General features: G+C 37.4%; 1 protein-coding gene across 2 annotated transcripts in view; it reads left to right on the top strand.

Annotated features, from left to right (window-relative positions):
• LOC307152618 (leucine-rich repeat transmembrane neuronal protein 4) overlaps positions 1 to 26,341 on the top strand; it is a 113,582-nt gene that overhangs the window by 23,970 nt on the left and 63,271 nt on the right. Inside the window, exon 3 of one of the 2 annotated variants that reach the window (XM_079861419.1) lies at positions 12,973 to 13,123. The exons of the other annotated variant lie outside the window; for it this stretch is intronic. Within the exon in view, the coding sequence (XP_079717545.1) occupies positions 12,973 to 13,089 (117 nt within the window). The 3' untranslated portion in view covers positions 13,090 to 13,123. Of the gene's footprint in view, positions 1 to 12,972; positions 13,124 to 26,341 lie in introns of those variants that run through there. 2 annotated transcript variants of the gene reach the window in all.

Below are 26,341 nucleotides of genomic sequence, written 5' to 3' on the forward strand. Positions count from 1 at the left end.
ACATATTCCTTCTGCTAAGTTTTACTTACCCTGTTATTTTCCTGAAAATTGCCCTATGTTTGCATGTTTTGATCTAAGAAAGGTTGTCTTTTATTAATTTGTAAATGTTTTACATCCATTTTGAAGTTTGAAAACTATTGTGCCAATTTATTGTGAAAAGACTGACCAGGACATAATTCCAAATGTATCTTTCTGTATTACAGTTAATTGCACAGGTTATGATGGTCAGTAAATGATGACTAAATTATGTTGTTATTTTTTGTTGTCTTTTTTTGGAGGGTCAACTAATAATTTAAGAATGATTGTCCCTTGCACAGTTGAACCCTTCTAAATGAACCTCTTAAGGACTTAATTCATTTATGTACTTTTGCAGTCTTCGACTTCAACTCTCTACGTGGGAATGGACTTTTGGTGTCCTTTACGGTGCATCAAATGTGTGATGGGGCGGCTTGGCTCATGCCAGCAGGGAATTTCACATAACTCATCTCAGTGGGAGATGGACATTCGGTACAGTTGGGTGGTAACATCAGGAGTGGGAGCCCAGAAAATAAGTGAAACGAAGGAGAACTGAGTGTGACTCTGACTTATTTCATGATTTCATATCACAGAGTTGTGGAACAGCTCAGTCCAGTCTAATGCAGCTTCTCCTCTCATTTAAAACTGGTCATGCTGGCGTGGGCCCAGCAGGAGCTTTACGGGCTTTAGGGGCTCAGCCGCCAGCTCTGTGATTGACAGGCATCAGTACTGATGTATGTGACGGGCAGCCACTCGACAGCGCCTGCAGACATCTCAGTGCAGGAGGCTAATTAACTGTCCTTCAATAAATCATTGAATGCAGAGTCTAGCCTGAGGTTAGGAGGAGGGTTTCTAGCCATTGGTTTGTGTTAGCACTAAGCATATATCTTGCCTTGTGAAATCAAATGTAAATGACAATTATTGCTGTTAGGGGCTAGATCAAGCAGAAATGCCTCCATAGCCTAAAATTGACATCACACATGGGTTATTCCTGCTCTAACACTCAGGGATTAACAGTTCATACTTGTTTTTGCTTGGTTGTCACTGTTGCTAATGTGTCTGAATATATGGCTGCATCATCACAACCTTGGGCTTCCAAGACTTTTGCTTGCCTTCAAAAACACTAGCACTCAAATTGGGCTAAGCTGTAGTGGTCTGTGAAATAAGACTTTTTTTTTTGTGGCTAAATTATTGAACAACTAGAGATGTATACCTGCAGGGAGACTGCTATTTTGAGTCATCTCGTTTGAAGAAGGGCTAGCAATGCACTAAAATGATCTTCTTTTTAGAGATGCACCGATTGATCGGCTGGTGACCGGAATTGGCTGATTTTCACGTGATCAGCCATGACCGGCGACCGGCCGGTTAGTCTGACATATACCGATTTTATGCCGGTCAAATGCATCCGGCATGATTAACATCGCGCAACATCAGCATCACACATGCAAACGGAACGCAATAGGAAACCTCGTGAATTACGGCCGTTTCACACCACAAGCGTGAGCGGAGCATGAGCAGCGCGTATTTTTTTTTGCCGTGCATGTTAATCAATGTGTCCATTCACACCGCGAGCAGGAGCAGCGCGTGAGCAGCAGGGAAGCGCGGGTTTCGGCGCCGAGTCTATTTTTGCTGCTGCTCACGCTCAATTCAAGTGAAAGCACACTTTTGATGGACAAAATGAGTATTATTTCACACAAAAAGTGCCCAAAATGCACAGAATTTGCATGCCTAGTGTGTTTTAACAAGAACTGGAGTAGGCTATGTCAGAAAATAATATTTATAGAAATTTACCCATGTAAACTTGTTTTTATTATTCAGTTTGGGTAAAAGTATTATATGGTGTTTTATAAAAAAAATAAAATAAAATAAAAAGGAGTAAACTAGTCAGAATATACAGTATAAGCTTTATTTTAGTTTAATTTTAATTAACTTTTAATTTCCCACACCAGGAGTAATTTATATAGTTCCATTTTATAGCGATTATCTGTTCTATGCAAAATGTTCTATTAAAGACAAGATAGAAAATAAATATTTGTGTGTGCTGTAAAGTGGTTAGAAAAAATGAAATCGGAATCGGTTAAAATCGGTATCGGCAGGTCAAACTCAATGAAAAATCGGAAATCGGAATCGGCCAAGAAAATTGTAATCGGTGCATCTCTACTTCTTTTATTTGCCCCATTGAAACTTATCTCCTCTCATCTGCATTATTGAATGTCAAAATTTGGACACTCTTTTCTCAAGTTCAAGTTTAAGCACAAAACCAAAGTTGTCAAGGAAGGATAAGCACACTAGGTTTTGGAACAGAGCCATAGTGAATGTACTGAAAACAAAGCACTGGTAAAATTGAATGTATTCTGCTCAATATTAAGAGTCTGATAAGCTGCAACCATAGTGACTGCTATACTCTTACACCCTATTGGTCAGTATAGTGCAAGGTTTGTTGCTATCTCTTATTCAAGAGGAAGCCTGGGGGATCTAGCCCACATCGCAAGTCAAGAAGAAGAGGTGAAAGGTTAATACATAAATAAGTGTGTATATATATAAATAAATAAATAAAGGGTCTTGAGATTTAGAGACGGCCACTGATATTGCAACCTAATGAAGGGTATGCAGCGTTTCTCTGGAGCCAGGGCCCTGGCCTCGCAATTGACAAGCTGTCCACATCCGAGTGTAATTTAAGACCTTCCCCAGGAGAGCCAGACTGAGTTAGGACATGCCTCTCCCTTTCGTTCTTCCTCATTCCCCATTTCTTCATGCCAGACCTTGACCAACTTCTTTCAACTTCTTTCTTAGAGAGTCTTACTGCCAACATAGACAGTTTCCTTCAAGGGCAGCATCATAACTAAAACAGAACCTCAGAAGTTACTGGGTTTGGGATGCTCTTCAACTCAACACATCATACAAATAAATAGTATTCCACATGAAAAGAATGCCAGGGGTTCGACTTTCTGTAGATTTCAGTATTGTATTAGTTACATTTATAACCAGTTTGAAACACTCTTCACAACTCGAGTATGCTTATGATGCCTTAATATTCAGCCTGCGGAGGCAGCTCACTAGGTTTTGGAACAGAGTACATCTCTCTCCTATGTGTACACACCAACTAATCCCTCTTTAAATTCACCTGTAAGCATTCTGCCAGCCATTCATTTTCCCTGAACTGACGTCTTTTCATTCTCTTCTGCTTGCCATCCATTTATCCTCCTACTCCTCTATCTTTCTCCCTATCCCTGGCTCTCCTTCCTATTTACTTTTAGTCTCTTCTACCTGTCTCTGCCAGCCCCTGTAGTTCCCCATTACTGCAGTCCTCTATCCATCTCGTTTTCCTCCTTACATAGTCTTTTGTCACTGCTCACTTCTTGGCACCCTCCCTCTGGATCATTGTGATGGGGGCCAACCCATCTGCGGTACAGCTCAAGCAACAGAAGCATTGTGCCCATTCAAACTGAGATATTTTAACAGATTTTTGTATCTTTAAGTTTTAAGCACATCAGATTAAATATATAACATGTAACAACTTTTTGAAACATTTCATAAGACCTCTGCATTCTGTTTGATTCCATTGCAGTCCATATTGCTGTTTTTGCAAGAATGCATCTTGTGTAAATTGTGCCTAAGAAATACGTCCAATCTGAGTCAGGTGAACTCAAAATCCGTCACACTATACAGGGCTTCCTTAAGACGTACTTTTTGCTGACTAGTCATCTAGGCAACCAACCAAATACTATTTTGCAAACGTTATTTCTGCACTTTTTTTTTTTTTTTTTTCATGTCTTATGTTTCCTAGCATCCCAAGTCAGCAAGTACAGCACCCTCTACCCCCTCAAACAAAACGGGTGCATGATACTCCTGCATGGCACCAATGCAAGAGGATTCCAGCCCATCCAGTGAGAAAAGAGAACTTTCTGTTCTCACCACCACGGTTCCCTACAGTAATAGTAAAGAGCAGCTGTGCATCTAAACACTTGTTCTTTATTGAATTGAACATGGGGGTCAGATTGAATTACGTGTTGTTGCGGTCCCATTTTGAGTAAATGGCATTATGACAGTTGAGAATTAAAGTGGTGATTTGTTGAATGCCAAAGGAAATAAATGGCCCTGTAGAGTCCAAAGTTCGGGCCAACGTTAAGCACCCTCACCACACACACACATGAGCGATCGAGAGAGAGGTTTGAGCTCTCTTCCAACGGCACCATTTATCCACTGAGTTTAACCACCCTGTTTGGCTCATGCTGAGATCCACAAAAGCCTTCATTACCTTTGTTTTTAATCACTTAATTTCCCCCTTTTGATAAATAAAGAAATCTACAAATGCACAAACGGTGAGCCTGCTCTGTAATAGCTCGTAAATCTTTTAAAACTGGTAATTAGCTACTTTACTGTCTCTTACCAGGCTTGGCTCCACTTGTACACAAACACGCCAAACATTCCCTTCACTTCTACTCAAATAAGCCGCCATTTAAAAAGCTTTGTTGTTGTTGGTGGGGGTTCATTTGTTTATTTGTTTGCGTAGGAGAGTTGAGTTAATCTATTTACCCATTATGTTTTCCTTACCTCTCATAAATGATTCACTCATTTTGTCTGAAGTTCATTATCGAGCTCTGCATTTTGTAGTGGAGCCTATTTTCCCAATGCATGGGGAATTGTAATAAGACTGAAGTGTTGAGTGTTACCTCTAAATATAATGCCAACTACAAACATTTGTGTGTGTGTGTGTGTTGCTGTTAATTTGCCACACTGAGTTTGCCTAAGAGTCCCCTCTGTACATCTGAGCTCTACTGAATGGTCTTTAAGCTGGGTTAATAGAGTTTACTTTTAAACCGCCACAGCTTGCATGAATACAAATAACCTCAATGCTGTGGACGGTTCAGAAATTAGCTTAAGATAAACACGGTATTTTAAAGGATTGTAGTGTGTGAGGGTAGCATTTGTTGCAAAAAGCATTCTGTACTCTGCTACAATTTCACTCTGGATTTCTACCACTCTGTGTTCAGAATTCACGCACCACTGTTCCACTATAAATTTAAGATGTATATCTGTGCATGAAACGTATTGAGTGAAATCATATTTGCTCAATTTCTAATACAGTTGTAGGGATGATGGAATTTTGAATAGACTACAGTCTGTGAAGAAAATGACACCTTTAGATTTTATTGACAGGAAATCTTCATGGTATATATTTATATAAATTTAATTTTTATAATTTTTAAAAAAAAAAATTTTTAATTTTTTTTTTTTACATTTACCCTCTCATGTGGTGGACCAGGAAAAAAGTCTCTGCTCCTAGTTATTCAACATATTCTTTCAACATATTGTAGATTCGGATATTTTCAATGACGGATTCACAATGCTGGTCTTAACACTTAAGTCAAACCCATTTTCTATTTTTAGTCTGAATCAGTTCAAGTAGTTCTTGAGTCATTTGGTGTGAATCGGTTATGGGGTGGAAAATAGGTTTAAAGGGCACCTATTATGAGTCTTTTCACAAGATGTAAAATAAGTCTCTGATGTCCCCAGAGTATATATGTGAAGTTTTAGCTCAAAATACCCAACAGATAATTTTTTACAGCATGTTTAAATTGTCATTTTTGGGGGCTCAGAAAAACGCGCTGTTTTAGTGTGTGCCCTTTAAATGCAAATTAACTGCTGCTGCACGACACAGGGGGCGGAGCCTCACAAGCTCGCGCTAAGAGCCAGGACAATCTCATCTGATAATATCAGAACAGAAACTCTCAGTTGCGGTGTTCATTTCGACTCGGAGTCGGACAATAATGCCCACAGAGCCAGAGAATATATGCTGTATGGACATAGAACAGGTATAGTGTAGTTTAATTATGGTTATAACTTATTTGTCATCTGCTTTTATCCACTATTAATACAAGCCTGCTGTAGCAGACCCTGTCCGAATGATGACCAAAATATACTGACGAGTTCAGTGAAGTTTATTGTACATCACACAAAAGATGAGCGTTAGTTTTACTCCAGAGAATCACTGTAAGACCTGAATAAACACAGTATAAGAAGTGCGCTTTAAAGTCTTATCCATAAACTCTCTCTCTCTCTCTCTCCCTTTCATTATCAACAACATACACAGCGAAGTACACAAAACACTTGTTACAACTAACAGTAAACAAATATATACACACCTTTTCAGTGGGTGCTAAATAAACTGGTAAACCTTATATCCGTAAAACAACTCGATGAGCTGTCATAAAGAGTGCGCTCTCACTTTCATTTCTGCCGTGATCAGTAACGTTAGGCCTGTCGCTCTCAAGACCGTAAGCTGGATCATGAACAGTACAGATCCATCCTCGAGTAACAACGGGAGTAAATGAAGACTGCTATGTTCATTCTTACATCCAACAACAACACACCTCAATCGCTTAGGAGACATTCTTGTCTACAGCTGCTCAAGCGTCGAACAATGGCGGACTTTGTGTCCAGCTCACTCAGGGCGGGTCTATGCTCAAACTGAAGTGTCAATCAACAGTCGTGGGAGGGGCCTGTGCAATTCTACGTCACATTGCACCGAATCTGAGAACAGCTCATTCTGAGACAGTGCTTATGATTTATTGAGATTGTAAAAAAACCACTGGGTGGATTTTTATCATTCTAGGGTGGTTTTGCTCACACACTGCCAACACACATTTATGTTCAAACACCATGTAAAAGTGAATTTTGCATAATAGGTGCCCTTTAATAGTAGAATGTAAACTAAATCAGCATATTGATGCATTGATCCACCAATACTGGAAATATGCCGATGTCTTGATTGTATGACAAATATGCAAAACATATTTAATTTTAAATCAATATAATTTTATAACAAACATCCAATGACTTTTTCATCCCAGAGATGAGTAAATGGTATTAGTATTTGGAGTATTGCTAATTTCAAAAGAAAATTATGTTTATTTTCTCTATGTATCCATCCCATTTCTAAGGTCGCGGGGATGCTGGAGCCTATCCCAGCATTACTGTATGTTTAGGTTCTGAATAACTTTACTTGTTATTCAGGTATGATTACGACCTGAATCATAGCTGAACTCAGGAACATAGACTAAACACCCTAATTAATAACAAAAGCCTATATCAAACAGCAGTATACCTACATGTGGTTTTAGTGGAATGATTTAAAACAGGTAATATGTCAAACTGGGATGTAAGGGACCAAATCATGAACCTCTGAACCGGTTCCTGGAAACTATATGAAAGAACCGATTCAGAGAAATGACTTTCCATCACTACCCACTCTCATTCCTTTCCACAGTGCTCACATACTGTGATGGACGGGGGTGTGCTTTTCTGCCACACTCTTCATGCAAATAGCGTGACACCTCTCTCTTTGCAGGAAAATTTAGCCATACTTGTACATGGCCAATGAGCCATGAGAGCTGGATGGAGTCAGTCACCAGGCAACAGCATAACCACACAGCTCTCTCTCTATTGTTCCCCCCCCCCCCCCTCCCTCCCCTCTCTCTCTCTCTCTCTCTCTCTCTCTCTCTCTCTCTCTCTCTCTCTCTCTCTCTCTCTCTCTCTCTCTCTCTCTCTCTCTCTCTCTCTCTCTCTCTCTCTCTCTCCCTTTTATTGAAAAAAGTTCAGATCTCCATAAAGTTCTGCAAAGTAAAATTACCCGATGTTTGTTTGGTTAGGTGATGCTTGGTGAAAATTTACTAAAAAGATGTGCCACTTTAGTGAATGCGGGCAGCGTGTGCCAGTAAATAATGCTATTAGTGACTGAAATATTTTTTTTTTGTTGAATTTCCCTCTTTGTGCTTCTCCTTGAAGAGTTGTCAGTTGTCTGTCAGTGAGGCGAGTGGCTTCAGGTAATGACGGGGCGTCTGCGCTGGGCCTCTCATGTGACCAACATGTATGATGGGGAGATATATGATGGCAGAGTTCAGCGTCATCTTGTCACCTCCTTTAAGTGCTATAAATCACCAGAAGGAGAAGGGTTGGCAGTGAGCCTGTGTAAGTGCAGGTATGCGTGTTCTTATGACATAACGCCCAGGGCATTATATAAGCTTTGGAGAGTATAGCTTTAGCTAATTTGCATATGCAATAGAGCACTCATAAATAATTTACATATGCCTGGTAGTAATTAATGACTAGAAAACATCTGAGGGTCTCTTTAAAGCTGCAGGGAAAATGCAAAATATTTTCTGTGGTTATATGTACTGTATATGATCTGAGTTTGCCTAATTAAAGATGCAATTTGTTTTATTAAATTTTAATGGAGCACATATTATGGTTTACATTCATCGAGGTCAGTTCATAAATCATGATACCTTTTTTGATGATCCAACGGAAAACTTTTCAATATCTTTTGTTACAATTGTTGACAAATGCAAACAAAACAAAAAGAGTCACCACATGGTTATATATATATATATATATATATATTTTCATATATATATGAAAAGTTCATATATAAGCTTTTTTGCACTAAAAATCTTTGTTCACTTCACTGGTTTGCACTCTACTTGCCATGTGTCTTGCGCTGCTTCTTTTATTACTTATTAGATAGTTGTTTTTATATTTTATATTCTATATTTTATATTTTATACTTGATCTAGATTTTTAGGCTTTATTGTTAATGTTATCTGTATGCACCATGGGTCTGAGAGTAATGCAATTTCAATTCTCTGTATGTATGTACTGTACATGTGGAAGAACTGACAATAAAGCATACTTGACTTGAGATATATATATATGGTGTGGTGTGAAAAAGTGTTTGCCCCCTTGGTAAATATGATCAAATGTGGCTGTAAAAAATAAATCTGCATTTTTAATCCTTTTGATATTTTATTTAAAAAATGTGCAAAAATCTAACCTTTCATTGAAGTAAAATAATTGAAAGTGGGGGGAAAATCACATTATGAAATAAATGTTTTTCTCCAAAACACGTTGGGAAAAAATGTTTGCCCCCTTTTATTAAATACTTTTTGCAACCTCTTTTTTCCAAGATAACAGCTCTGAGTTTTCTCCTATAATGCCTGATGAGTTTGGAGAACACCTGACAAGAGATCAGAGACCATTCCTCCATACAGAATCTCTCCATCCTGTTCTCTGTTATAAGACTTCTAGAACAGGCTGTCAGGTTTAGATTTTTTATCTGTTGGTATTTGATCGAATCCGTGCTGCCATGTACAGTACCTGAACAAGATGTCCAGGACCTCTGGCAGAAAATTAGGCCCACAGCATTAAAGATACAGCAGAGTATTTCATTTTACACATGGGGTACTTTTTTATCCCTGTGTGCACCAAACCCATCTTAAGTGTTTGCTGACAAAAAAGCTAATGTTTTTGTTTCATCTGACCACAGAACCCATCCCGTTTGAAGTTCCAGTAGTGTCAGTTACTTTTCAAATGTTCTATGGTCAGATGAAACAAAAACATTAGCTTTTTTGGCAGCAAACACTTAAGATGGGTTTGGTGCACACAGGGATAAAAAAGTACCCCATGTGTAAAATGAAATACTCTGCTGTATCTTTAATGCTGTGGGCCTAATTTTCTGCCAGAGGTCCTGGACATCTTGTTCAGATACATGGCATCACGGATTCGATCAAATACCAACAGATAAAAAATCTAAACCTGACAGCCTGTGCTAGAAATCTTATAACGTAGAACAGGATGGAGAGATTATGTATGGAGGAATGGTCTCTGATCTCTTGTCAGGTGTTCTCCAAACTCATCAGGCATTATAGGAGAAAACTCAGAGCTGTTATCTTGGAAAAAAGAGGTTGCAAAAAGTATTTAATAAAAGCGGGCAAACATTTTTTCCCAACGTGTTTTGGAGAAAAACATTTATTTCATAATGTGATTCCCCCCCCCCACTTTCAATTATTTTACTTCAATGAAAGGTTAGATTTTTGCACATTTTTTAAATAAAATATCAAAAGGATTAAAAATGCAGATTTATTTTTTTACAGCCACATTTGATCATATTTACCAAGGGGGCAAACACTTTTTCACACCAGTGTATATATATATATATATCAAATGTGCCATCTGAAATTTTCTTCTAGAATAATCATTATTATCAAGCTTGTATATTTAAGTTCAGTAATTTCACTTAATAGGTAATCTTCATTGACATTTAAGTGAAATTACTGAACTTAAATATACGAGCTTGATAATAATGATCATTCTAGAAGAAAATGTCAGATGACACTTAGAGGCTTTTGCATCTGAACTCTTCATACATATATATATACATGAGTGTGTGTGTGTGTGTGTGTGTCTTATCATTTATTTATTAAGTACACAAGATGCTACAGGCTTAATTGAGAGTTAATTGTATTCTGTATTGTTTTTTAATGAGGTTTGTTTTTCTTTAGTCAAGGATTTCAAGTAAGCCTTCTATGTGCATGCATTTGTATATAAACATCATGCTAATACAGATATATCATGTATATTTTTCACTAGTAGAGGAGACCGAGGGCCAGATTTACTAAACAGGGCAAATTAGCGCGAGAACACAATTCCACAAAAGCGCAGATGGGAGTGGAAAGTTCTGCGCGTGATCTACTGACGACACGCAAATTAAAATACACAGACGCAGCCAGATAATTTCCATAATGACCAATGCAATCTACCAAGAGCAGCGCAAATTAGCGTCTGGTTTAAGACATGCTTTTTTTGGGCCGTTAAATAATGCCGCAAATACCAGTAAATTGACTAGCGCAAACCTTAGTAAATCACCTTGTATGATTTATTTAAGTACTCTCCTCCCATAAATTTTGCCTCTGAAAGGGAAACTCCTACAAATGCATATGCAATAAGGTCAGCCACACCTTTCACGCCTTCTCAGCGGTAATTTTTCACCGCGTGTCTTTAGTAAATCCGACAGTATTTTTTTAACGCCAAAAGAGGGTTTGCGCTGGCGCAAGCTATTAGTAAATCTGGCCCCAAGTGTTTTAACATTTTACATTTTTACACTTCTACCATCATCCCGAGTGGCTGGTGGTCATATATGATGATTTTACTCAAACTTAGCTCTAGTTGGTTAAACTGACAGTGTTACAACTCACCCCATGTTACAACACTCCCCATTCTCACTTATGCAGCTGAGCTGGGTTAGCATGTTGGGTTAGCATCATTGTCTCTACAACTGTGAACCTGACAGATCTCAAGCTGAGCTCTTGCTGCGCAACCAAAGAGACTTTCCCGAAGATTGACATATAGGTGCAGTCCATTTCCTGTTGATTGGCAGGGAAGAGCCAGAGGCTGGACAGACTCAGGGCAGCGCACGGCAGCCCGGCTTCTAATTAAGTGTTTAGCAGAGAGAGCATCTCTTTGCGAGCGTGCCTTCCGACACAACAATGCAAAGCAGTCAGAGCGCTGCAATTTACCTACTTCACTAAGGACTGTCTAAACAAATTGGTTCGCAAAGGTTGCGACAGCAAACACCTCTCCTTTACCACCTTCACTCGCAGGGATATTGAAGGGATTTCTTTTCTAAGTTCAACGGGTTACTCGCCACTGATGAGTTTATCATTTCTCTATAAAGCATGCTCTCTGTAAATCTTGTTTCATTTCATCCTTTTCAAATAATCAATACACATGGATAGAAAATTGGGCTCCGGGGAGAATTACGTCTGACAGAGTGTTTGCTCAAGCACCTTGATTTTTGGTATGGACTGTTTAACATAATACTTCCCACTGCAGAATTTTCATCCCTGGAAAGCTATCCATCCTGGGCATTCATACCTCTCATTTACTATCATAGCCGGGGAGCTAATTGCTTTTCAGCCCCTCTTGGAACGTGTGCAGGAAATCAAGCAGCAAGAGAGGGCCCCCTTTTCAATTTTCTCTCTAATAAATTTCCTCCCCTTTTTTTTCCCCGAGCTCTTTCGAAAGTACAGGCAAATTAGAATTCATTGAATTCCGACATGTTCATTAAGCTCTGAAGTTCAGGCACGCTTTTCTTCGAGTGGCGCGGACAGATGAAGTCGGCGGATGAGATGAGGGGAGACAGTGAGGCTCTGATCTCATTGCACATCGACAAAGGGATTGAAAGCACGAGAGCACTGCTTAAATCACTTATTCAGATGTAGTCTTAGATCTGCTGGAGATCTTTGGTCTTCCAGGCTTAAGCCACCCGACTTGTAAATTTGTCATGAAGCTCTTGAAAAGCAGCCATTTTGTTGTGACTGATAGGTTAGGACAGGACATTTTTGTGTTCTTCCAATGGATTTTGTTTTATACATTTTGTGACAGCTATGTGGTTTTACCTTCGCTTTCTGGCGGCAAACATTTCCGTCTGTTGTCTGTTTAGCAGGAGTTGAAATTCGGGGGCTTTTGTCTGCAAGATTGAGGCAAGAGGCAGAGTGAAATTCTCAAAGGTTGTATTTTTTTTTTTTTAATCCAGACATTAGCACCAAGGGAAGAGGTTTAGTGAAGGTGTATACAATTGAAGAGACCTCTGGGAACAGGCAATTGAAGGGGCGAACCTCACGGCACTTCGGGATATCTATGTGGGAAAATGGGGCTCTTTGCTCTCACAGGCTTCAATCAGTTGGGTTGCAGCTCAAAAGGATTGTTGCATAACTGTCTTTTTTTTAAATGAATGAGATCATGCAGCAACATGTCCGATTAAATTAAATGAGCATGTAAGTATGACATCTACTGTCCATAATTGACTCTCGTTGGCCTGTGAGTAAATAATTATTGCCTGGGAAAGAATAATACACCATTGAAGGTCATTGGGAATATTTGTAAAGATAAAGATAAAGCTCTCTGGGCAACTCAATATATGTTGATGAAGAAATGAAGAAATGTTTCATGCCATGCCCGTGATTCATTAAACTGCACTGATGTGAATAATATTAAGTGGCCTGATGCCATTTCAAGCCTGGTTTCAAAGTATAGTTTCTTTAAAAAAGGGACAGTAGGGGTGATTACTTTGTGATAATGCTGTAAAGGGTTTTTTGTTATTACTGTTTATGCCTTTAGAGAGGGTTCGATAGGTCTCGGAAAGCCCAGAGGGCAGGAGACTGGAGACAAGGACAGCCAATCCCCCCATTTCCCACCCACCTCGCTCTATCTCCCAGCACTGTTCAACCACGCTAGGACTTGCATCTAAATAAGAGGATCTGAATACTGCTGCTTCATCCCACGAGGCTAACTGGTAAAACAACCACAAACACACACCGACACACGAAAAGACACATTCTCTCCCACAAAATATGTTTATCAGTAATATTAATGCGCACGTTCACGACCGTTTAGGATGTCCACACACACCCATAAACTCCCTAGCATAAATGCTTTTTAAACATTTCTTAAAGAGACAGTTCACCCAAAAATTCTGTCATTGTTTCTCATCTTTTAATTGCATACTTTCTTCTGTTGAACACAAAAGGAGACAATTTGAAGACAGTTTTCCATTTCTCCCCCACATGCAATTACAATGAATAAGGACTGAAGATTTCATGTTTCATTAAGAATGCAAAAGCATCATAAAAGAGGTCAATATGAGTTGTAAACCTAATTAGCTTTGTGTACAGATTATTTATTGATTATCTGAGTGAGCTGCAACCAGTCAGTGAGTCAGTGTGATTTGTGAACTTTTAGACTGGTTGTGTGAACTGACTGAATAAAATTAAACTTAAAATAATTATTTAAATACACATCATACATCACTACTTCTCTCTAATAAATATGCTAAGTAGAGCAAGTCAAGTGTTTAGATTATCTGTGAATAACAACATCAATTTTGGATGTGTTTCTCACACAAATCTATCACATGACTTGGATTGAACTTAAATGCTACAGTCCTAAAAAAATGGACTGCAGACTTCAAATTGTCCTTTTTTGTGTTCCACAGGAGAATGGAAGTCATACAGGTTTGAAATGACATTCGAGTAAGTACAAACTGACAAAATTTCCATTTTCACCTGAACTGTCCCTTTAAGGATCTGCACGACACATCCTCTCACATCGCCACACACACATCGGCGTTGGCAGAAATATTATGCGGGCTACAGATTAAATTACTGCCATGGTGAAACTATAAACGGCAAATTAAGTGGCTGGCAAAGGCTGCTATAAGGAACATCCATTGCCTGAATCCTAATGCTGTTTTTGTCCAAAAAAGAGCAAAAAGATGGGGATAAAGCCTTCAAGGGATAAAACCTTCACTCTTTTCTGTTTCAGGGAAGTTGGTGTGTGATTTTTGTGTGGTAGTAATTGGGATTGCAGGGGGTGTTATGACTCAGTGGGAGTCAGATTATTACTTGTTTTCATTCCCATAATTCATAATCCTGATAAGAGCAAAAATATGGATGTATTGCTCAAGTATACATGGCTGTTTTGCCCTCATAAGTTTACTTGCCCCTTGCAGAATCTGTAAGATGTTTAGGATTTTTTGTTTAAATAACACTCTATATTAAGTACTAAGGGTATGTAAAAAAAAATACCAGAATCATTTGTGTTATTATTTAGTTGTGTGGAATATGTAAATATCTGTTACCAAATAGCTACAAGGCTGTACTACATAAACAATGCGTTTTATACGATGCTTATTTTTCTTAAAAGTTATAACCATCTTGCAGATTCTGCTGGGAGTATGTAAAATTATGGAGAGAACTGGTAGAGGTCTGCAAAAGGCAAGTTGAATCTCGAATCTGCACTGTAAACAAAACCTTTTGACCCGAGATGATCAGCTCAAATTTTAAGTCCGATCCCAAACCAAACTCAAAATTTCACAGCAACAGCTCACTAACCTCTGACTTGAAGATGAAGTGTAAGAGCATATGCGCAAAATGAACCGTATTAAAATTATTTTTCCATTATTTACAAATCCAACGCAACCTCTAAGTTATTATACTCAAAGTTACTGATATGAATTTGGCATGAACCCTTGTGCGAGCTAAAAATTAAGCACATTTTATTTGTACCGCACTTTTTATGATTCACATTGTTTAAAAGTAGCTTTACAGAAATTCGTGATGTTAAAAGTTTATACCTTAATGCCTGATTATCCACATTTAGTAGTTAAGAGATAAGCAATAGGATAGTTTTGGTGATGATATAAACAAATCAAGCTGCTTATATATCACTTTATGTGAGTGTACTGTATGTATGCGGGTAAAGCTTAGAGAAGTTGGCATTATTAATTTGCTATGAAAAAGACCTATAATATATGTTCATATCCACTAATATTTTGTCCGGTGTATTACAGATTTATGTTAAAGTAAACGTAGACTTAAACAAGTATACGTTCTGAGCCTTGTCAGATTGTGCTGTTCCTACTAGCCTGTAATTCTCATTTCAGACTTGGTTCCACTTCAGCCGTTGTGTGAAACAGCAGTTTTTAATGTCAAACTAAAGATGGAGATTATTTTCGGCTCATGAATTCATCAAAATACGCATCCAATTATTTTCCATGCTACGTCTCCCCATCAAGTACCTTGGAACGAACAGAGCATTGAAAATGAACAGCATGAATGCAGGGCCCACACTAATACAGTGACCTTTTTAGTTGACAAGTGTGGAATGTGATTGTGTGCGTTTCGCAAGTGCGTTGTTGTCGCAGAATGCTCTGTCCTCCACTTTTAACACGAGCTTGTAATAGCTTGAGAGCGGGGCTCATGCCTCACTGTGTCTGATGCCTAACTAAACATTCAACATCCGATAAAGACGGCATTATCGGAACTGTATGACAGCCTAATGTGGACATTTAAAGGTGAAGTATGTAGTTTCTGCGACACTAGTGGCAGCTAGCAGAATTACACCCCTATAAAAACACCCCTTCTGCGCGTCGCATCGCGCCTCCCTAACTCGGGCGCTTGAACATTTTGAATCCATTCACGCGTCCAGAGCGAAATTGACGCGCGGAAAAAGCAAAAGTTTGAAGCGAAATTGACGCGTGTCTGAGGCGAAATCCGCTTGTCTGTTTGCAAGATGGCTGATGTTGATCGAGCATTCATCGAGAGAGTCACCGCATCGGAGCGAGGATCACCCTTCAGGACACCAACTACAGGCGCTCTATCCCAGCTGCATAGCGCCTGTCCATCTGTCTCCGGTTAGAAAATGTATATGAAATTTTAAATACAGTATATTAAATATTGAAAACCTATCAATGTTTTTCAAACTGTGGTACGGATACCACTGTTGGTGCTCTTCCTAGTGATACTCACTTTCTAGGGATACTCAGTTAACTGCTATATTGAATATTATATTCTGCTATATTGCTATACTCCATTTTGAATGAGTGACTCCGGGCGGGAGTTTATCCCATCACTTCACCACATGATAGCAGCAAGCAGGTTCCTGATTGGTTAACGCGGTGCGAACAGACGGCGAAGTTCAGATTTTTCAACTCAGGCGTCAGACGTGAATTCGCGTCAAACGCATGAATGCACAAAAATCACCAAATAAAATCATTCGCGCGTAACACGCATATCGCGCCAGACACTCAATTCGCATCCACCGTGCCGCGCTAAACGCCTCATTCACGCCGCAGGACCTCCAGACGCACGTAAACGCATCTTTACATTGACTTAACATTGAAATCACTCTCGCCAGACGCTCTATTCGCGTTTGGTGTGAACACAGCACTATGGGTGCTTTTGAAGGCATGTCTCAACAGGTAAAAGTAGGCTACTTTAAATAAAAGGTCCAGCATATTAGGACTACTTTTAGCTGTGTTGCTATGTGTCGCGAGTAAGCAATAACACTCTTTCACTTATAATAACCCATTCAACGCATCTGCAGGCGCATTTTTGACATGACCAACACAACAGTTTGAGGCTGTCTACTGTCTAATTATTTTCATTAATTTTCTTTAATTATATTGATACATGCAATTAATTGTGATTTAAGTATTTGCCATATAATGTTAATAATTCCATTTAAAATGTTTAATCGATTGACGAATCATGTACCTTCATGGAAAGCTGTATATAGTAAGACATGTATACCCTATGCGTGTGCATACACAGGCACTCCCAGGTTCTTTCACATTACTGGAATTACCCAAAGGGCATTGACAGGGGGGTTTTAATGAATTAAAGTGGACAGAGCTGACTCAGAGCGATCGATTGCTTGTCCCTTATGGACCTGTGTGTGTTTAGTGCCAGCAGTTTCATTCTGGCACAGAGAGCAACTGAAAGAGAGGCGGGTTTGGATGTAGTGCTCTGCAGGGAGGGGAAGGCACAAAGTGTTTTTAACTGGCCAATCATTTTTGATTAATGAGGGTCTCCATTGGTAGGATGTTAACAGAAGGAAAAACATATCTCTAGGACTCACAGGGACAGATACTTTATGATATTGTACGTCTGCATGTTTCCATCTATGACAATGGTTCTCAACACATTTTCACATGATCTATTACTGTCAACCAACGCAGTTCTCAGCAGTCAGGAGTCACTGTTCAGAGTGGATACCGTCTACTACTAAAAATAATGAGGCTATGAGGGTAATACAAGGTCTTAAAGGGATAGTTCACCTAAAAGTGAAAATTAAGTCATTTACTCATCCCAAAACTGAATGATTTTTTTTTTTCTTAAAATTCCCTTAATTTCTATCGCCCTTTATACAATATAGACTGTTTTCAAAAGCAGCTTTACATAATATACTGGAAAATAGCAGAATCAATGATGCAAATATCATCAAATATGAGGCAAATTTAAATTCAGCTGTAAAGCAGCTCTACGGTAGAGAATTATTCAGGTAAGTTCAATATCAATTATGAAAAGAGTCCAATTCAGCTATATGAGCAGCTGTTATTATTGACATATGTTGATTCAGTAAAGTTCAATAACAGGATGAAAATACATCAATCGTGAAAACAAAGTCAGCTATAAATCAGCTCTACAGAAGACAGTAATGTCAAAACTGTGGAACATAAAATAATGAATATTAATATATCATAAAATATTTAGAGATTTTTTTATTTTTTATTTTTGCCAATACAAATGGAAGCCAATAGGCACCAAAATGGTTTGGTTACCAATATTTTTCAAAATATCTAACATCCAGTATGAAAACTCCAAACATGTTTTCCAAAACCTTCAGTTCACTTGAAATGTGTTTGAAAACGTGCTGTAGTGCATTATTTTGTCAAATAATAATGCCATTCTATTTTCCTATTTTTTTTTTTTTTTACAAATTGTAAAATTGTAGTGTTGACTGCAGTTTTTCAAGCTTAGCCATTCAACCGTGCTACCAAACTTATTATTGTAAGCAATTTTTTTCTATTTCCTTTAAATTTGTATTATTAATTTTTTAAATAATTTATTTAATTTATAGAAAATATATTGTATACCAGCCGTACTAAGAGACAGCTTGATTTAGGAACAGTTTGAAATTTTATTTATTTAATTTTTATTTATCTTTTGTTAATTTTATTTATAAAACTATTTTTTTTTTTTTTTTTTTTTACTTTTTTAATACACATTAGAGACATTGATACTTTTAATAGTCATGTCAAGTCCCATTTATTTATATAGCGCTTTTTACAATTCATATTGTTTCAAAGCAGCTTTACAGAGATAACAGGAAAATAATGCAACAAAGTTTGTTTCCAGAATAAAATAGCGTCACAGTAAGTTCAGTGATCTTTCATTTTTGTTGTAAAAAAGTTTTTAATTTAGTTCATGTATATATACAGTAGCCGCTCTGGAGAAAACCGTGATGTCATCGTCCAGTTCAGTTCAGTTCTCATACAATGGTGTCAATGCAGGCAGATCAATAATATTGTCAAATATTATGGGTTTAGGGTTGTTAAAATTGTAAACCTCAGTTTAAAATAAAAGCAACATACAATACAATAGCATGCATATATATATATGTATATATATATATATATATATATATATATATATATATATATATATATATATATATGTATAATCTATTAAAATATTTATTAATAATTATAATTATTATTCTTTTAAATAATTATTTAAAAAATATATTGTTACATAAAGAAAAATATCTAAAACGGCATACAATATTGTTTATTCATCTATTTAGTTTGATCTCCTGAAGGTTAAGTACCTCCTTTCATTGATAATTTTAGTTAAAAAAAAAAAAACAAAAAAAAAAACCTCCAAGGCTCAGGCCCTATTTGTTGAAAGTGCCAGGTAGACTTCACACCAGCAAACCAGAGGTCACTGAATCTCCCCATGGACTGGGGAATGTTATCTGACTTGCTGAAGGTCATAAGTTCTGATGTCCGTTCCCTGTCCAACAGTCCAGCACCCTTAAGCAAGGCACTTAACCTTAGAGTTGATCCTGGGCTTCTACCGCATGTCTGCCCCTGACCTCAGTATAGCTTCTATGCAAAAGTGCAGAAGCCATTTTGTAGATCCGCAGTGAATAACTAAAGGCTAAATCTGCACTACATCTATTGTGAAAATAGCCTCTGTGACCCACTGCAGTGCAGATTGTAGAGGGGCATCGAAATGTGTCAGGAACTACTTAAAACACTGTCAGAGAGGGCTGACATTTTATTAGCATATATATCCTACCTCTGCAAATGTCACCCTCAGTTTGTATGACTAGCCTAAAGCCTACTTAGTGTGGGATAGAAGAAAATCATTAATTTTTTTAAAGGACATTCATTACATTTGATTTTTTTTTTTTTCTTTGGAAATGCCCTGAAGACTTAAGAAAGACACAGAAACCTCATTTAATGTTTATGACAACTTGGTTTATTTATATCCTCTCAGTGTGTGTTTAGTGTACTTTTTTTTATATATATATATATTTGCTACTTTTACAAATATTTATGTTTATAGTTATTGGACATGGTGTATATGTAGGCACAAAGCCATGGTTGAACCTTGGTTTAAATAGAGAATATATGATGAAGTGTTTTGAAAGTCATTAAAATTTGTGCCTTTCAGCACACTTTATTGTTATGTTGAACCCAGGGGGTTAAGGAGGATATTTACTTTGAAAAAGAATATGTTTTTGAAGAAAGAGGGAGTATTAAATGTCACAGCTTGGAACAATATAGTGTCACAAAATTTATTTTGTGTAATGTAGAAGTCTTTGACAAGCTGCAGCGTACAAAATTAGACCAACTGACAGTTTCAAGATAGACTATTGCTTCTAATTTTCCTTGCTTCTCTCCTGCTCTCACTCAACATGGCTGTGTTGTCTTTGTTGGAAATAAAAAAAATAATGTTCTGCTCCGTTTGAACGTCACCTAGCACATCTTGACTGCTTAACCCCCCCCTGCCATCGTTTCTCTTTACATCAGGCTTTCATCCCATTGTGGTCTGCCTTGCATTAACCCCTTTTAGTGTCATATGCCCATCTATTTTCTTTCTGGAAAACTCAATTCTGTCTTTTCACATGTACATCTCTTTAGAGGGAAAGGTGAGCTGTGAGTTACCGATAATAGAGAGCAAGTTGTGCATATCTGTCAGATTTGTATGACTGAAGAGTTGGAGGCTCAATTTATAGGGCTGTCACACTTTCGTATACGTTTATTTCCCCAGTAGACGCTTTCATACCAAAATGTCCTGTCAACATCTCAAGACGTGAATACATAGATGAGGCATAATTATTATTTTTTTCACTTTCTGTCGGTCTGATGGATGATAAGGTTATGCAAGCTAATGATTTTCTATATTCCCCTACTCTAGTCCAGTGCTGCTGAAAGCTCAGGGGCCATAACATTTTATCATTTTGTAGTACAGTTATGAAATTATAATTGTTTATTATAATTCTTTTATACTAATGAGGAGAGTAGACTTGTGTGGTATGTGACATTACCAAAATCTCTTTTTTTTCAGTATTTGGAATTATTAAAAATGTATATAGATTTATATATTTGAATGCTAGCTATACGGTTTATTTTTTTTTATATTCATTTATATTAGAATTTTAACGTCAATAAGACGTAAGATAAAATAAAGTCACAAATATGAGCTATGAAGTTGCAAATACGAGAACTTACATTATGAGAATGTTTTGCGATTGCAAGATACAGTCACAAATGTGAAATTGTCATGAAACTCTAGATGGTGCAGGCTAAGAAGTCCTTTAAAGGAGAACTCCGGTCAATTTTAACATTGAGCTCATTTTTTTGTAAATTTGGAGTGCTGTCAATACAGAGAACAACGACAAAAATCTGTGTTGCCTACACCGTGTTATCCTCTTTTTAAAATTTGCACCCTGTTGACTTAAATGGGGCAAGTTTTAAACCTGCTTTTAGCCTCTTAACATCCTTGATGTGTCATTACAAGTGCCCAGCCATGTGAGTGATTCCTTTAGAGTGAACGCGGGTGAATCTGACTGCAGTAGATGTGAAAGATATGAATAAAAATGATGTTTATTCAGCCAGCGCACATACCTGTATTTACATCCTGTTTTCGGTTGAAGTCCACAGTAGTTGATTGTCAAGTTCACGCACATAGGTTTAGTACGTACGATCATGCGCCCGAACTCGACACTCGACTACTGTGGACTTCAACCGAAAACAGGATGTAAATACAGGTATGTGCGCTGGAAGGAATCACTCACATGGCTGGGCACTTGTAATGACACATCAAGGATGTTAAGAGGCTAAAAGCAGGTTTAAAACTTGCCCCATTGAAGTCAACAGGGTGCAAATTTTAAAAAGAGGATAACACGGTGTGGGCAACACCGATTTTTGTCGTTCTCTGTATTGACAGCACTCCAAATTTACAAAAAAATGAGCTCAATGTTAAAATTGACCGGAGTTCTCCTTTAACTCAACCTGCTTGCAATCACATCATTATCTATAGGGCACAGATGATTGGTTCCTGCCGCATCAGTAGCCAATGAACTCACTGCGCAACCTTCAAATACTTGGTCAGCATTTCCTGTAGCAGTTGCAGCGTGCTTTCATAAACCCTCCACCTTCCCCAGCTCCACCTGTATAAATCTGGTATGGGTAATTCATCTATCTATGCTATACTGTACAGCAGCAGCGTGTCTAACAGCAGCGTGTCGTGTATGTAGCAAGTCCTGTACTTGAAATGATAGAAATAAAGTCACCAATGTTAGATATGAATGCGTTATTGTGACTTTTCCCCTTGTAATTGTAACTTCATATCTCTCATTCGTGACCACTTCTGCAAAGTCGCAATTTTAAGAAATTAAGTCACAATTTAAAAAAAAATAGACACAAATGTGAGGTATTAAATCGCGATTACGGAAAAGTCAGAAAAACATTTGCAGTGGCGGTATACAGTCGTGCACAAAAGTTTACATGCATCTTGCAGAATCTGCATAATAAATGTTAAGGATTTTGACAAAATAAGAGGGATCATACAGAATGTAAACTTCCCAATGTTCTTCAGAAAAAATCCATCAGGTTCCTGTAAATTCTTTCAGTTTTTTAACCCTTTCCAGCAGTGAGTGTATGATTTGGAGATCCATCTTTTCACTCTGAGGACAATTTAGGGACCTAAACACAACTATTAAAAAAGTTAAAACATTCATTGATGCTCCAGAAGGAAACAATGCATTAAAGGAATAGTTTACTTCAAAATGAAAATTCTGTCATTATTTACTCGCCCTCAAGTTGTTTCAAACCTGTATGAATTTATTTCATCTCCTGAACACAAAAGAAGATATTTTGAAGAATGTCGGTTACCAGATAGTTGATGGACCCCATTGACTTCCATAGTAGGAAAAAAATACTATGGAAGTCAATGGGGTCCATCAACTGTCTGGTTACCGATCTTCTTTTGTGTTCAGCAGAATAAATAAATTCATACAGGTTTGGAACAACTTGAGGGTGAGTAAATCATGACATAATCCCCCCCAACAAGGTACATATTGGCATACCGCCCAACCCTGCTCTTCGTAGTAAGATGGTCACATGGTAAGAAGACATTCGTCACATAACCACAAAACGTCGCATGCGGCTTATGCACCCCGTGTTGAGTAGCGCTATGCCCACGATTTTCCGCATCTCGTTCTTTTCACTTACCACACCAATCACAATCCATGGTCGCCAATGACAAAGAGCTCAAATTTAGTTATGCTAAAGTGGCACAGGAGAAAAAGAGCAGGTTTGAAAAGGAGGTTGTGCGTAATGGAGGCTTGATTGATTGGCAGAGCCATTCTCTCATGCGCTTGAGTGACAGAGCTGCGGTCGCCATGGTGCAGGAAATGAGAGTGGAATTACAATAAAGCCCTGTCACTTCCTCGGGGACAGAGAAAACACAATCAGGCTTTTTACCTTCACATCAAACACACAACCTAACGCCCACACGCTCCACATCCATAGCACACACACACTCATACATTTATGGCCTCACACAATAGCACTTGCCACAATGGGCTCCACATCAAAAATACACTCGACAGCCTTGCTTTTACCCGATATTATACCCCTGCCTCTCTTTGCCTTTAATCTGTCACCTCACACAACCCACAAGAGCCATTATGGAAATACAGAAAAGAGCTTCAGTGGCTCCCTCTAAAATACGGCCATGAGTGATTTGCACAAGGTTCTGCCCCACAAATCGGTCTATTAGCTGGGTAATACAGTGATACTGTAATCATGTGCACAGACACTATAATAACAAATTGTTTTCCAATAGGGTTATAGATAGAGAGTATATTGCTTGTTCTCTGTCTATCATAGAAGCCCGCATTTTAAGAATTTAAAGAAAATAAGCCTAAATTTAAAGAAAATAAAGGGTTTCATGATATATAAATGCTTCTCTATTTAAAAAATATGAATAAGGTCACACCTTATACTGGTTCTCTTTAAATACTACTCTCTTTAATACTATATATATATATATATATATAATTGTTAGGTACAATGTACTTATTTCGTTCATGTTGTATTGCAAAACACCTTTGCTGGCATTGAGGTGGGATACAGGTAAGATTAGGACAGGTTTGGTGGTATTGGTCGGTTTAAGAGTGGGTTAAGGTGTAAGGGAAGGGTCAACTGTGTATAATATATATATATGTAAAAACATGTATACAATAAGTACATTGTATCAAATGATTAATTTCAATGTTAGTACATAGTAGTTAAAGACACTTAATATGAAGTGGGACCACATTTTTTTTCACATTATGGTAATGAGAATGAGAAACTGAGAATGAGGGAGGATCTTATTGGACCTAAAGTAAGCTTCATTGTCTTTAAGCAAAATATAAACTTGTAAAAATTCGTTTTGCGTCGATATGTTTTGTGACATCCATCCTTTTCAAAGAAAGTGCTTCTTTTATCTGTCTCTGTTTATGCATCTTTGCACTGATTACTCAGGAGGTTTTTTGCCTGCAAAAACATGTTTTTTTTTTTTTTTTTTTTTTTTAATTGTTGCATCTCTCTTTCAGCTTCCCAAAGTCCCTTTGTCATTCCCAGCATGCATCAGCTGTACCCCTAAGGCATTTACCACTCTCAATTCCATTTCTTTGGTTCGTTGTTAACTTTTTACTGCACCATTCATCCTCATGTGACAAACATCCTTTAATTATATGCTGGAAATGTGCATTTTTAATTGAAAACATAATCTGTTCGGAGTGCGAATATAAAAGTTGCATGTTTGATGCTCCATACTGCAAAAAGCTTAAGATTATGAGCTCTGGCCATGTTTTATGTCCTTTCTTTATGAGCTCTGAATCTTCTGTAGGTGTTTACGAGCGTACGAAGGGTCTGATGTATCATCTTTAATACAATTCTGACGTGCTGCTTTCTTTCGTCAACAGAGAGAACCGTTAAACCCTGTTAAATGCCTTTAAAGCTTGGCAGCTTGGGGCCCGTTACACGCAACAATAACCTCTAACTGGAAATTCATTTCTGGTGTCATTTAATAGGATGTCGTCCTTTACATCAGCTACAGTTACCAGCCTTAGGGCAGATGAAACCCGAAAAACAGGCCACTTAGGGAGGTTGTGGTGAGAAATGCCCTCCTGCACTGATCAAGCAAGTCTCCGAAAATCTCAGATCGCCTGCGCTATTTAAGAAATCCAGTTTCAGACCGGCTTTGAAAGGTCGTTTTTACCAGCGCTACGGTCAGTGGATCATCGTGTGGCTGAGTGTAGGTGGTTGGGAGGGGCGGAGTCAGTGTTGTTTGAGACCGGGGAGCTCTCAGGCAGCCAGTGGCCCATGACCTGACATTTCGGATAGCCGAGGCAGGTGGGTCGAGGTGAGAGAGGAGAGGATGGCACTAGGGGAACAGATACAAGTGTCTTTAAGGTTAAACGCTGCCTCAGCTGGGGCTACAGCCAGCTTGATGAGGTACTTTTGAAGCTGGCGGAGGCCAGGTGGCTGAACCACCGCTGGTGGATGTGAGCCAATCTTGTTGCATTGTGTGAGGCCCGGCTGGATATAAGCTCAGTTAGAGTTGCACAATTAATCAAGATTGCTATATGACCTTGTTCGAGATTTAAATAAATGTATAGAATGTATGCGCTGCATGCTTCAGAGAGCAGTATACTCTGTTCTTTCTGTAATATACATAATAATAATAATAACAATAACAATAATAATAATAATAATAATTATTATTATTATTATTAATATTATTATTTAAAATGTATTTTTAAATAAAAGAAAATTAATAATAATTATATTTTTGCTATTTTTTTTTTTTTTTTTATAATAGCATATTGTTGTTGTTGTCAATATGCTATTATAAAATCTTTGGAATAACAATAATAGGAAAATTAATAATAGTAATAATAATTATAATAATAAGCTAAAACATTTTTAAATGATAGTAAATTGTTATAGACTTATTGCTTGAAAGTGAAGCGGTACTCTGTTCTTTCTGTAATATACTTATCAATAATAATAATAATAACAATAACAACAACAACAACAACAACTAATAATAACAATAAAATAATGATGATGATGATGATGTTATTGTTATTATTTTGCTTTTATTAAAAAATAAATAGTAATAGCATTTTAAATAAAACTAATAATTATAATAACTATATAATAACTATTATTATGATTAAGTACATTACAGAAAAAACTGAGTACAGCTTCTTCACTTTCAATCATGCAGCACATTATTTCAATCACAGTCTATAATGATTTACTATAATTTTGATAATTAATAGCTTATTATTATTAAATTATATTATATTAAAATGATTATAATTATTAATATTATTATTGTTATTATTATTTACTATTTAAAAGATTTATATAACTTACTGTAATTTAAAATGTTTTTAATATTAGATTATTATTATTAGTAGTAGTAGTATTTACTAATAGTTTAACTAATACTTGTACATTTACTAAAATTATATTATTAAATAACAGTGTGATTGTCACATGGTTTGGGGCCTGAACGTGGTTGGGTCTAAGTCTGAGTTTGGGTCTTTTAAAGAAGTGTGAAAACCCTCAAAG

Source organism: Squalius cephalus (assembly GCF_949319135.1).
Source record: "Squalius cephalus genome assembly, chromosome: 24".
In the NCBI taxonomy this organism is placed as follows: domain Eukaryota; kingdom Metazoa; phylum Chordata; class Actinopteri; order Cypriniformes; family Leuciscidae; genus Squalius; species Squalius cephalus.